Source organism: Rhododendron vialii, chromosome 6a (assembly GCF_030253575.1).
Source record: "Rhododendron vialii isolate Sample 1 chromosome 6a, ASM3025357v1".
Classification (NCBI taxonomy): Eukaryota; Viridiplantae; Streptophyta; class Magnoliopsida; order Ericales; family Ericaceae; genus Rhododendron; species Rhododendron vialii.
The window spans coordinates 9,268,178-9,282,951 of record NC_080562.1 but is presented as its reverse complement, the minus strand read 5'-3'; the positions used below and the strand labels follow the sequence as shown (position 1 = coordinate 9,282,951).

Sequence of the window (14,774 nt, the reverse complement as noted above, 5' to 3'; positions counted from 1 at the left end):
GAGATCTCACTCGTATTACCCTATTAGGACTCAAACACGTATCGTCACAGCATGTTGCCTTCTCCATAACCTCATCAAGAGAGAGATGCCCAACGATCCCATTGAGAACGAGTACACGGCATGGGAACGTGATCACATACATGATATCGAGGCAGATGATCACATCACTACCTTAGAGACTTCAAATCAATGGACCGGGGAGAGGGATGCGTTGGCTACAGCCATGTACAACCATTGGCTCGGGAATGGGGGGGGACAAGAGGTTTTTCCACCATGAGAGAGTTTGTTTAGTGTATTTGTAATAAGTAGTTGAACAACTGTTATGCTGTAAACATTCCATTTGGTCCTTCAATAACTTTGATGATGTAACCATTTTATTTGAACAACATTGTACTAACTTTATCGTAATTCAATTCCGGTTTGTAGTTCATAATAGACTTGTTAAATAATCATGTATTGTCCATCTTAAAATCCATATTCAGCAATGGATAACCAACAAGTTCATGTGCCTACAACAAAGTCTTCAAAGACGCGTAGGGTTTGGAGGAAATCCGAAGAGGATGCCCTTATCAAAATCATGGTAACTGAAATGTGTGACAAATGGAAGGCGGAGAATGGGTTCAAACCCGGGTTCTTCACCTTAGTTGAGAAAGAGATGGATAAGGTCATGCCGGAGAGTAAAATTAAGGCCTCCCCTCACATTGACTCAAAAGTCAAATATTGGAGAAAAACATATGCCAAATTGACCGACATTCTAAAACTTAGTGGCTTCGGGTGGGACCATGTCAACAAAAGAATTGAAGTGGATGATGAGGTGTGGAAAATCTACGAAGAGGTAACTTCCAATGCTTTAAAGTGATATGTTATGGCATTGGATCTTGTACTAAAGTTGTAATGTTCGTGTAGGCGTACCCTCAGAAAGCAAAAGAGGTTGGTGGAAAGCGTTTTCCTTACTTTGAAGATTGGGAATTCCTCTTCGGAAAGGATAGGGCCAACGGGGAAGGAGCGGAGGTTCCTTCGGAAATGGCTCGACCGCCACAAAATGAAAATGATTCCCCAAATGAACAAATTGAGGAGAATGAGGATTGCTACTATCCTTACTTCGGTGAAGAATTTCATCGCAACCCCATAAGTGGAGTCACGGGGATGTCGAATGAAATTCCTTTCGGATCGACACCTCCACTCTCCACACCTCCGGCGTCCACACCTCCATCCTCCACAACTCCAGTGTCCACGACTTCAAACTCGGCACGTCGTACGTCACTCCCGACATCCACTCCCCGCACCTCCACTCCTCCGGCCAACTCCGGAACGCAAAGGGGGAAGAAGAGGACAAGAATGGCTGATATGGGATCCCTTGCTGCAAGCATGGAGGTATGGCTGGAAAAAAGTGATAGCCATATGGAGAAAATGACGGATGCAATGGGGTATTCTAACAAATTATCCGCTCGCCGCACGCAAGTGCCTCTTGAGCTTGAAAAGCTTGACCTTACCAATACCCAACGATTTAGGTTAGGTGCAATCATATGTGTGGCTGAAGATCGGTTGGACCTATTCTATGGCATCAAAGATCATCAAAAACAAGCGTGGGTTCAGGCCGTCCTAGATGGTCTCATCTTTGGTCCTGTGTAGGTGTGAGGGGGAAGAATTACAAGTAGTAAACATTAATTTTTGTAGTGGCCTGATCTTTAACTCTTATTACACGTTTATGGCCCATGTTTTTGAAGTGGCCAATCTATAACTCCTATACATGTGGTTGCTTATAAATTTAAGAGCCTTTTGTCCTACAAACAATGGTAGATAGCTCTTGGAATGTAATGTACGTAAGTGCTCCAAACAAAGTTAGATAGCCTTTTGTAATGTTAACAATGTCAGTCATGATCTTCATGTTGGTGCTATATAATTGTAGTTTTGGGTAATTGATGTTGCATTGTACTTTATGGTTGTGGGTATAAACTCATTGGATTGTTCTATTTCACTGCTGCAGGTTATTGGTGGCTATGATGAAATTTTTCTGAGCCAAATGGTTCAGTTTTCTGCCTGCATATTGGTTCAGTTTTGTGCATGCACGTGTTGGCTGGTTTTTGTTGCCTCTATTTGGTCCTGTTTTAAAGCTGCAGGTTTTGGACACTGTATGTGGGTTAAAGCTGGAGGTTTTGGCCACTGTACGTAGGTTAAAGCTGCAGGTTTTGGCCAGTGGTTTATGTGTGTGTGGTCATGATTAAAAAAACCCTGCAGAGAAACTGAACCAAAACCTGGACTGGTTGTGTTTTGTGGCTGCATTTCTGGGCTTCTAATTTGTGCCTGTATTAAAAACGTTTAACACTGCAGCTTTTGTGGCCTCTGTTCATGTTTAAAATCAGAGGCCAAAAGCTGTATGTGTAATTCAGTGGCTATGATGAAAATTGCATAACACACAATGAGGACTTAAGCGGGGCAACATGAGAGGGTCATTTGGCAACTCATGTTGCAGCCTAGTTCCCTCAACAACTTCTGTACAACTCTGAGCCCAATGCCTTAATTATGTGTATGCATTAAAAAGTGCAGCAATTTGGTTCAGTTTTTGGTGCTATAATCTGTGTTCGTGTAAAAAGCTGAATGTTGAAACTTTAAGGTTTTGGCCTCTTTTTGTGGGTTAAATCTGTGTTGGTGCGACATTATATGTTGGTGCTATAGTTAGTAATGCAGGTTTTGGTTCACATTCTATGCAGATTTTGATTTAGTATGTGTGCAGATTTAGGTTTTGGTTCAGTTTGTGTGCAGATTTTGGTTCAGTTTCTGTGCAGATTATGGTTCAGAAACTTCTGTGCAGGTTTTGATTCAGTTTCTCTGCAGATTTTGGTTCAGTTTCTGAGAAGGTTTTGGTTCAGTTTCTGTGGTTCATTTTGTGGTTCAAAACTGCAGGTTTATGGCTTTTGTTTATGTCTTACAACTGTTGGGGTTTGGTCATGTTTTATGGCTGCATTACTGACTTAACACTGGACATTTTCGATCAAATATTTGGGTGGCTATGATGAAAGATTTCTGAGCCAGAAACTGAACCAAAATCTGCATACAGATACTCAACCAAAATGCAGCCACGAACTGAACCAAAACCTGCAGTTTTAATGACCAAACAGAGGCCAAAATGTGTATACGTGTGTGTGTGTGGCTGTGATGACAAGTTAAGAAGACACATTGGGGACTTAGGCGGGGCAACATGAGAGGGTCATTTGCCAACTTATGTTGCAGCCTAGTTCCCTCAACAAGTTCTGTACGACTCTGAGCCCAATGCCTTAATTATGTGTATGTGTTAAAAAGTGCACCAATTTGGTTTGTGTGCAGATTTTGATTTAGTTTGTGTGCAGATTTTGGTTTGGGTTCAGTTTGTGTGCAGATTTTTGTTCAGTTTCTGTGCAGATTATGGTTCAAAAACTTCTGTGTAGGTTTTGGTTCAGTTTCTGTGCAGCTTTTGGTTTAGTTTCTGTGCAGCTTTTGGAAGTGTGTCAACACTAGTGCAATTTTTGGCTGCCATTTGGTTGAGTAAAACCTGCAGTTTTCTGCCTGCATTTCTGGGTTTGGTCAAGAGGTTTTGGTTTACACTTTCTGGCTCTGTTTATGGGTAAAACCTGCATGTTTGTGGGCTCTGTGGATGTGTCAAAACTGTTGGGGTTTGCTTATCTTTTGCTACCTGCATTTCTGAGTTATAACTGGGGGTTTTTTGTTTAGATCTTTGGGTGGCTATGATGAAAGTTTTCTGACCCACCATCTGAACCAAAACCTGCATGTATATAATGAACCAAAATGGAGCCACAATCTGAACCAAAACCTGCAGTTTTAACCCACAAACAGAGGCCAAAACCTGTATGTGTGTGTGTGTGTGTGTGGCTGTGATAAAAATTTAACAAGACACGTACGGGACTTAGGCGGGGCAACATGAGAGGGTCATTTGGCAACTCATGTTGCAGCCTAGTACCTTGAAAAATTTGTCTACTACTCTGAGCCAAATGCCTTAATTATGGTTTTGAAATCTTTATTAGCGATTGAGAGGCATGTGATGGCTTATTCATGTGATATTGGTAGGTAATCCTCCCGATCTTTTACGAATAAACCCTCATATGTCTCTCGATTTCTAACAGATAGTTAGAATATTTTATGAATAAGCCTGAGATTTTGGTTATGATTTTCTGAGTGAGTGTGTGTGTGTGTGTGGTGGTACAGGTTTTGGCTACCATTTGGTTGCCTTTGTGGATAAATTTGCAGGTGTTTGGTTCTGTTTTTAGATGCAGAGGTTGGTTCAGTAGGATGGCATTTGTTTGTGGTATAAAATTGCAGGTTTTTGGCCTATGTTTATGTAATGGACTTATGCAGCATTTTGGTTATGTTGGTACATGCAGGTTGTGGTTTTGTTTTCTGGATTAACTTGTGCCCTTTGTTAGCACGTTGAAACTACAGATGTTGGCCTCTGTTTGAACATGTTCAAACTATAGCTGGTGCTACTATTTGTGTACATGCGTATGTGTGGCTATGATGAAAATTTAAGAAGACACGTTAGGGACTTAGGTGGGGCAACATGAGAGGGTTATTTAGCAACTCATGTTGCAGCCTAGTGCCTTACAAAAGTTGTCTACAAATCTGAGCCAGGTGTTGCGACTTGTTGCATTGCTAGTTGACTACAAAACTGATCCTATTTATGGCTGCATTGTTACTTGTGTTTAGTGTGTCCTAACTGTGTCAATTGGCGATGATGAAATTTGAGCCAAATGCGTTAATTTTGGTTTTGAACTCTTTAATAGCGATTGAGAGGCATGTGATGGCTTATTCATGAGATATTGGTAGGTAATCCTCTCAATCTTTTACGAATAAGCCCTCATATGTGTCTCGATTTCTAACAGATAGTTAGAATATTTTATAAATAAGCCCTCATATGTTGGTGGCTATGATGAAACATTTCTGAGCCAAATGGATACATGAGATAAAACTGTATCAATGTTTCTGGCCTATATTTATGTGTTAAAACTAAAGTATTTTGGTTCAGTTTTGTGACTACATTGTGGTTCAATTTTGTGGGATAAGCATAAGGTTTTGGTTCTAATTTTGTGAGTGAGTGTATGTGTGTGTGGTGGTACAGATTTTGGCTACCATTTGGTTGTGTTTGTGGATGAATTTGCAAGTGTTTGGTTCTGTTTTTAGATGCAGAGGTTGGTTCAGTAGGATGCCCTTTGTTTGTGGTATAAAACTGCAAGTTTTGGGTCTATGTTTACGTAATGTACTTATGCAGCAATTTGGTTATGTTTTGTTAGATTGCCCTCTGTTTCATTTGATTTAAAACTGCAAGTATTGAGCTCTGTTTTGTACTTATGAAATTTAAGCCAAATGCGGTTTTTTTTTTCCCAACTATTTATTAATGATTAAGAGGCATTTTGGTTCATGCGTTTGTGGTGACTTATAATGTTATTTTCGAATAGAATATTCAATGACAGGTGAAGAAAAAGACTATTATTGGGTGGTTTTCGTTGGCCGTAAGCCGGGCATCTATACAACTTGGGGAGAAGCTCAACTCCAAGTTAATGGATACTCAGGAAGCATGGCGAAAAGATACAAGACATTCGATGGAGCCGAAGAAGCATTGCTCAAGTTTCACGAGAAGAGATACGAGCTCACAAAGTTGGAAGCCAAAACTTTTGCATCTGCAAGTGCGGTGGGACTTCAACATGAAATCAATGGATGCCGATCGTTTGTTCTATGTTTTTTTTTAGGTTTCGTAGGTTGTATTTTGTTGGCACTTGTTCTCCATTCCGAATGAAGTTGGACATTCCAATATTATGTAAAATTCACATGCTATGAACGGAGACAATTTGTAATTTATTTTAAATGAAGACGTTTTAACATTATATTCGAACATCATGAACAGAGATAACAAATGACATAACATCTATGAATAATGCTATTTATTTTTCCGCCATCTTGACCTACTCCTCGGGCTCTTCGGGAGGAGAAATGAAGCAAACACGCCAATCTTCAAACAGTGGAAATTGAACATCTCTTGCCTCCCTAGCTTGTTTGTTAACCTAAGTCAAAATGAAAAAATTAAGAACAAAAAATATCTTGACATTTCACAAAAATTTATAACACTTTATTAAGTCTTACTTGAATGAATGCATCCCAAACATCGTCTTCAGCCACCACCATGTTTTGACTTGCATCCCATTCAAACCCGGGACGATCAAGTAGGTTGACAATGATGAAGCAAGTACGGCGCCACTTCTTTATCTTCGCTTCAATATGCCATTCCTCAATGCTAGCATCGGGAAAATCATTGTTCATGAAACGTTTCAAGTAGCTCGTGTAACTTGGACGAAAGTGTCCACTGCTGGTGGTCCACAATCGGGACACCGCCATTGATTTCAGTTCCGAAATCAACAGCATCTCCTCATCCTGGACCCAATTGTGACGAGGAGACGGACGACCAGCCATACAACAAAAATGAAATATGAAACAAGTTTTTGTAATTGAAATTTTTGAATGAGTTTGAACCAAGTTTGCTTGCTATTTATAACCAAAAATTCAACAACTATTCAACTACATATCAACCATTCAAAAATATATCCACCATTCACCATTCAACCAACTTTCACTTTCCATTCAATCTAAAATCATACATTCCATTCAAATCTATCCTAATTTGTCTTTTCATTAAAACAAACAAAAACAATTTCCAAAAAAAAAAATCATACATAAATACGAACAATTTATATTAAAAACGTTTTTTAATATAAATTTTATAGAATATACGTTTTTTAATAAATTCATTTTCTAATACTTCCAATTGTGCAAAATTGCTTAAATATATTGATATTTAAATTTATATACTGGTTTTAATACATAATCAAATATAACTGTGCACATGGGCAAAATAGTAATTTGACATTTTTTCCCATCATCCACCCCTTCTTATCCCCCCATTCTATAAACCATCCAAACGAAGTTAAATTTTATCCCCCTTTTTAATACCCCATCCAAACCATGTATTATTTTATCCCCCCTTCATAGACATCAAATCAATGTGGGCCAACCCATCAAAATTAATACCCCATATTATCTTATCCCCCCTTCATATTTTTTACCCCCAATTTTTTCCCCGCATCCAAACAGGCCCTTATTAACTAATACCCCCAATTCTTTACCCGCATCCAAACGGGCCGTTATAGTAGTAATTTACAGACAGACAGATACAGAAACAGATGAGATGGTTACTGCTTTGGTGGCTTAGGGATGGTAAGATGGATAAGATTTTCCTTGATCAATCTTCTTTTCCCTGCAGGGGCTGTATATATAAGATAAGATAACATTTCCTTGATAATTACTCCACTAATTCAGTCCTTTTCTCTCCTCCTTATACATTTACTTTGCAATCTCTGTCTTTAAAGTTTATATACGTACTACATGAATCTTCTTGTTCCTTTCTTCTTCTTCTTCTTCTTCTTGTTGCTGTTGACATTGTCCTGGTGCTACTTTTGAAAGCTACTGCAGTTAGTAATCTATTCCCTTTGATTTTTGGGCAGAGCTTTAGTCTCAGCTTTGGAAGTCTTTGTTGGGGTTTCAAGCCCATTACAAAGTTGAGGAGGAGGTTTTGTGTTTCTCAGGTTTATATATCTGCCAAACCCATTCTAGGTTTTCGCTGCGAGACTTACTTAGTGTTAATCTATTTAATAAGCCCCCCGTTTGGATGATTCCATAGTTATTGTTGTGTTTGTATGTGAAAGAGGACAATTGAACTTACATTGCCTCATTAAAGCCAACGAAAATAGCACGGGCATGGCCATAGTACAAATGAAGAAAGCTAATTTTAGCCCAATGAGCTATCAGTAGCCAATTTCCATATAAAAACAGGTGTATATAAGAAGTAATAGTATGTACAAGTTTAAAGGAACATGTAAAAATATTACTCCTACTTGGGGGTTTTAACAGTTTTGGCTTTCTCCTCCTTAACTATTGCCTCATAGGTGGTTGTTAACACGACCCTGATGCAAAGAGGAAGAACATGTTTCATAACATTGTGAGGAAATTTTAGACTTTTCAAAAGATTTATGCTTTCTATAACCTTATGCATCTTAGCTGTCATGGGATTACATCTGTTCATACCCTCTCAATTGCGATGATATTGTTGGTTATGGCTCATTTTCATTAACTTCTAAGTGCTTTTATCACTCACAAATGTCATTTGGGGTTGAACAAGCATATAAGAAACCAGTAGTGATTTGCACGTGAGCCGTCAGTTTGAAAGGATAAATTTGCATCTTATGCCAGAGATAATCTGTTTGAGTTTGGAAGCTGACTTGCTTATTTTTTGCGAAATTTTCCAGAAATTGCTAAATGAACTTAGTGTGGATGCATTTGTCAGTGTCATGACGGATGGCAAACTGAAGGCCTTGATTGACTCACTCTTCTTTTGACCTTGAGTCTGCTTGACCTAACACACCAGTCAAAGAGCCATGGGTCAGAGACCTCATAGGGGACGGTGGAATCACAATGAGAGCACATGCTAAATTACTGGTTAGTTGAATCATCTTCCTTGAAGATGACAAGATATGGTAATCCTATAGTAGTTCACAGAATCTATGTTTGACATAAAATGTGACCATTTCTGGGGTCGTTTATTGAGCGTACCAGTTTTTAGCCGATTTAGTGGCCATCTGTTGGTTGTATTGTTTTGTGCTTTTGCACAACCAAAAGCCATGGAAATGATAGGATTGCTTTTTGAACTATCTCCTTAGATTACTGCCTTTTCTAAGAACATAAAGTAGGTGTTTTATCTCAAATTTTGGAAGGCTAGTGATTTTTGCGCTCCCCTTTTTACCATCCACACTCTATTTTTTTTTGCCCTTATCCATGTGAATTTACACTATTACCTTTTCATTGATTAATTTTTCACACAAGAAGGGGTAATGTGGTACTAAAGGGTTAATTTATAGGCTGGTTGAAGATCAGAATTGTTAGCAGATAGGCAAGTTTAGTCTTCACTCATGCACTGTAAGTTGATTATTTACGGCTATATGGTAAAAGTGACGGGTTCGAATTTTGGGCGATGGCATTCGAAAATTTGTTATGGTTGGAACTTGGAGGTACTCAGTAGCAATTGTTCTGTATGGACCAGTTTAATGTAGCAGCAATCTTTTATATTTTAACCTCTGTAAATCCAGGTAATGTGATTTACATTGATTAAGGCTCACTCTCTTTACTAAATAATGTGCATAACATATTGCAGGAAAGAAGCATCATAGAATTGGGGAACAAGCAAGATAAGACAACCGCCATAGGAAAAACCAGGATCATCACAGAGGATTGTAATGGCAATCCCACTTCTCATAAAACCCTAGTAGATGAACTCCCCCCAATTGTTAGTGCTTTAAAATCTTCAGCACAACAAAACGCTGCTAGTTTCCACTTCCCTGGGCATAACAGAGGATGGGCTGCACCATCAGCTTTAAGTCATCTTATCGGTAAAGGGTTCTTCATGATTTACCTGAGCTCCCAGAGCTTGACAACCTATTTTCTCCAGCAGGGCCCATTTTAGATGCGCAAAAACAAGCAGCCAAACTGTTTGGAGCATCTGAGACATGGATCCTTGTTGGGGGTACAACTTGCGGAATCCAAGCAGCGGTTATGGCTACATGTTCCCCAGGAGACTACCTTATTCTCCCCCAGAATTCCCATATATCAGCCATCTCTGCTATGGTATTGTCGGGTGCATTACCCAAGTACATTATTCCTGAGTATGATTTTGAATGGGACATTGCTGGTGGGGTCACTCCATCCCAGGCAAGTGTATATACGGAAGCTTCATTCCCAGTTTAACTTGGCAATTTTTTTCCTTCTAATGGTAAAGTAATATCTCAAACCAGAAAACGAACACGAGTATTAATGCCATTACTTTTTCTAGCAATGCATATGAACAATCATATGAACTGTGAAGCATATGTTTGCTATTATGACAGGTTGATAAAGCAATCCAGGAATTGGAAAAGGAAGGTTGAAAACCCGCTGCAGTTTTTGTCACCTCCTTAACTTACCATGGTGTATGCAGTAATTTGACCGAGATTTCGAAGCTGTGTCATTTGCGTAGAATTCCCTTGGTTGTCGATGAGGCTCACGGGGCCCATCTAGGATTTCATCACCGATTACCTTATCCAGCCCTCCATCAAGGGGCAGATATTGCTGTGCAATCAACTCACAAAGTCTTGTGCTCTCTTACACAGTCATCAATGTTACACATGTCAGGAAATATTGTAGACAGAGAGAGAATATGCAGATGCCTTCAAACTCTTCAAAGCACTAGCTCAAGTTATCTACTTTTAGCATCACTGGATGCTGCTAGGGCTCAACTAAGTGCAATCCCAGGAACAGTTTTCAACCAAGCACTGGAATTAGAGGTCGAAACAAAAAACGCGATCAATGAAATTCCAGGTATTTCAGTCCTAGACTTCCCAAGCTTCTCCAATTTTCCTGCCATTGATCCCTTGAGGCTTAGTATTGGTGTATGGTTGCTTGGGCTTTCTGGTTTTGAGGCCGATGAAATCTTATGTAGGGATTATGGAGTTGTTCCTGAACTTACTGGAACTCGATCTATTACATTAGCTATTACGTTGGGAACCTATAGAGAGCACATCCAAAGGCTCGTGTCAGAATTGAGAAATCTATCAGCAACTAATTTCTTACCAGCAATTCATCAAGGAGAAAAAGGAGACGACATGGAGTACGCTGTGCCCTTTAATAATGACAATAACAGTGGGAGCATAAGGTTGAGCCCCCGAGAGACCTTATTTGCAAGGAAAAGAAAGGTGAGTATCCAAGAGGGTGGGGAAGTATGTGGGGAACTGATATGTCCATACCCTCCGGGTATTTCCTTGATAATCCCTGGTGAGCTCATCACAGAAGCAGCATTGAATTATCTGCTGTAGATGAGAAGATGCAAGGGTGCTCTGTTATTAGTGGAGCTGCCGATCCTCTTCTCTCTTCCATAGTCATTTGTAGTACTGGCTAATAAGCCATTTTCAACCCCTCTCTCTCTCTCTGTGGCAACAATGCTTTCTCGTATACTAAGGAATAGGAATGCGTGGAGTATCTCAATTCCTACAGTGGAAGCAACAATTTTCTGATGTAAAAGGGAGTTCAACCTTGATTAGTGCAAGGGTAGAAATTTATTGGATGCTTAATAGTGATGGAGAGTATGATCCGGAAGTAATGTGGGAATTCTTTTGGAGATGCTTGAAAAAAAAATTGATATGCATGGATGGAGAGACTTGCAACGACATCAAATGAAATTGCTTTTGACGTCTGGTAAGATGTACTGTAGTATATATTACTCCTATCATATTAGTAGTAGTTTTGTTGTATTTAGTATCAGAATTGGAATATTCACGTGACCTTTCTTTGCCTTGGACTTTTTGTATGTTAGAAGTAGTATTCTATTCTTCTTCCTTGATCCCATTCAATATCAATGATAAGGCAGAATGTTGCAAATGAATGAGTCTCATACAATAATACATCACATGATCAACTTAAGCAAGGACATTGAGGGATTTCGCACCCCCCCAAAAAAAGAAAAGTACTGCACCCTAAAATTGAAAAACGCACTGACAGGAGAAAATCAATTTCACTAGTATCTACTTAAACATAGTGATCGATGTGTGAAAATGGGTAGCATCAAACTCTAAAATATCCATAGAATTGTTTTCTTCTTGGATATTTCACACACATCATTTGTCACTAACAAAACCATCTTCATCTCTTTATACAAAAAAAGCACCAAAAAGGCCCCAATAAAACTTGAAGTTCACCACGACCACATGATACCCTATTTCCAAAACACGAGGCTTTGATAAAATTAGTGTCGTGTTACACGCCGAACCCCCGGTTACCCAAAAAGATAAAGAAAAAGGGTTCTAGTTGTACAATCAAGTGCAGTACCATTCCTAGATTGAAAAGGCTCTTCCACCTTGACCATGTTCTGATCTTTATAAACTAACTTTTTTACTGCACCGCACAATACCTTCAGATGGCACAAAACTCCTTTTTTGGCTTTTTGGCTGGCCGTGTTGCATAGGTTCATCAGGAGATGCTTCAATCAATCGAGTAGAAACACTTGGCCAAAGCCGTACATCTGTATGCTCATCTGGACCCGCCCATGCTAGGGGATTGACTGCTGCAGTCAGTTATGATTCTTATGAACACATATTGTTACAATAATCCCTCAAATCCTCTTTACCGAAAATTTCATGTACCCATGTATTTTGGGTCCTTAGACTGTGAGAATTTTTTTTATTTTCAAAATTGTTATGCAATCAAACAGCCGGGAATTCACCGGTACAGAGTTATAGAAGGATTTCGGTACAACAGATTTGATAGAACACCAATATGGAGTGAACATACAAACAACCTAGTCCTAGTAATATATATGACTGAAAATTCTTCAATCAGAAAGGGATTTATACTCTCTCCTTTTGCTTATAAAGGTAGAATTTGTTCAACTTCTGGTTGAGGAGTACGACAACATTCCGAATTTCAGTTTGATCAAATCACAACCGAATAGGTCATACGTCTTCTCTGGTGACCTGATGGTAAGAAATAAATTACTGCACTATTTTTTTCTTACATAACCTATTGTATCCTTCAAAACAGAACACATTTCTATTGAACATCAGTGAGCAGAATGAACAAATGTTTGGAGAACTACTGCCAGATGCCATAAATTCAGCGTCATATCTGATCTTCCCAATATTGTGAGAAAGCCACTAGACACTGCTCATCCTTGATACCACTCGACCAATGTGGTTATACTACAACTCGCTGAAAATCCAAGGCTGCTCATCCTTGATACCACTCGACCAATGTGGTTATACTACAACTCGCTGAAAATCCAAGGGAGGGGCAAGTACTTTGACACAGTGACTCCATTGGTTAACTTCTCACTAATTACCATCTTCTCTCTGTATTAGAATTCAATTCTTTTAGTTGTTACTAATCTATCATCTAAATTCATCAGAGGCTGGCTATCACTAAATAAATTTGTTCAGAGATACGCGCATCCAGACTGGAAAACTTCTCATCTACTACTTGCATGCGTTCGACACCAAAACAGCAGCCCAATTCGTATGTCTTAAAACCACTTCTCTGTCACTACCAACCTAAACACAAAAAGAAAATATAAGCATTCAACTGATACATTTAATTTATCCATTACTGCAGACTTGATTGTGGCCCAATCGTGTGCTACATCATCCAACATTATATCAATAATGATATAGATGGGATTGCAGAAAGCCTCACAAAGCATCAGGTCAGAAAGATAAGGGCAGATATCACACACAAGATACTAAGCCGGAAATCAAAGTCATGGACGCTGGAAATGCACATAAGTGAAGAAGAGGCAAGGAGAGTCCATGCCAAGCTTAACTGCAGAGACAAGAAAGTCATGGACGCTGGAGATGCACAAAAGTAAAGAGCATGCAAAGAGAACTGACACCGAGTTGAACCCAAAAGACAAGAAACAACTGTAATAGTTTTGCAATTCAGAGATATAGTAGTAATAGTTTACGGATTCTGTGTTTTATATCCACTATACATCCCTGAAAGCAGAATTCACATGCACCATTGGCTTAAGTGACTACTGGCTTAATTTACGTACACCATTGGCAGAATTTACACCCAAATTGGCAGAATCCACACCCCATTTAACTCACTCCCAATTTGACACAGTTCACCCCCAATTTCACAGAATTCACATGCCCTAAAAACATATTTCACACCACCTGTTAGACGTAATTCATTAATTCACACAACCTGTTAGACGTAATTCATCCAATTTTACAAAATTCCTGTTTACTTTCTTTTATTAATTTTTTGTCCCACCATACATCCCTAAAAACAGAATTCACATACACCATATGCACCATTGCTTTAATTTACATGTACCATAGGCTTAATTCACACGCACCATTGGCAGAATTCACACCCAAATTGGCAAAATCCAAAACTCCATTTGACAAAATTCACCCCCAATTTGACAAAATTCACACGCCCTAAAAACATATTTCACACCACTGTTAGACGTAATTCCTAAAAATAAAATTCATTCAATTTAACAAAAATCCTGTTTACTTTCTTTCATTAATTTTTTTTCCCAAACACCCGTTTCATAATTTTTTTTTCATTAATTCACATCCCAAAAAATAGAATTCAACTAATTTTACAAAATTCTACCTTACTTTCTGTAATTAATTCACATCCCACAAATTAAAATAAAAAACATAATAAAATAAACACATATTATATTATTATTGCATAGGGATGTGAAACGTAACATCACTTTTCACCACCCACACTACACCTTTTCACCGCCATAAAAACCCCCTGCACTACGCCACTTTTCACTTCACCGCTCACACCCATTCCTCTCCCCCACTCACACAAAGCCCCAAAAACATGTCTAACGTTCCCCTCAACGCCCTCGCCAGAGGAGTCTAGGAACTTCAGCAATACAACGATGCCATGATGGCCATGCTACTCGAACAGCAACAGCGCATAGAGGCCCTCCAACGCCAGATCCAGGAATCGCAAGACCGCCACTATGCCCAGTTTCTAGAGGACCAGGAGATCGACGAAATGGATGACGAAGACGGACGACGAGAACGACGAAGACACAGACACGGACGATGAGGACGACGTCGACATGGAAGACGAAGAAGAAACCCCCACACAAGCCCTCCACAGTCCCCTGGACTTAGGGTTGATTA

The 14,774-nt window shown here is 39.2% G+C and overlaps 2 protein-coding genes and 1 pseudogene across 2 annotated transcripts; 2 read left to right on the top strand and 1 right to left on the bottom strand.

Annotated features, from left to right (window-relative positions):
* The first annotated feature begins 484 nt into the window (after positions 1-484).
* LOC131328362 (uncharacterized) lies at positions 485-1,632 on the top strand. Its single transcript, XM_058361313.1, has 2 exons — positions 485-835; positions 907-1,632. Exons 1-2 carry the CDS (start codon positions 485-487, stop codon positions 1,630-1,632), a joined length of 1,077 nt encoding a protein of 358 aa, XP_058217296.1.
* Positions 1,633-5,936: 4,304 nt separating this feature from the next.
* Positions 5,937-6,383, bottom strand: LOC131331336 (uncharacterized). Its single transcript, XM_058365225.1, has 2 exons — positions 6,130-6,383; positions 5,937-6,050 (listed from the first exon to the last, which is right to left on the bottom strand). Exons 1-2 carry the CDS (start codon positions 6,379-6,381, stop codon positions 5,952-5,954), a joined length of 351 nt encoding a protein of 116 aa, XP_058221208.1. The 5' UTR covers positions 6,382-6,383; the 3' UTR covers positions 5,937-5,951.
* A 1,676-nt stretch (positions 6,384-8,059) lies between these two features.
* Positions 8,060-11,337, top strand: LOC131331334 (uncharacterized; annotated as a pseudogene).
* Positions 11,338-14,774: the final 3,437 nt, after the last annotated feature.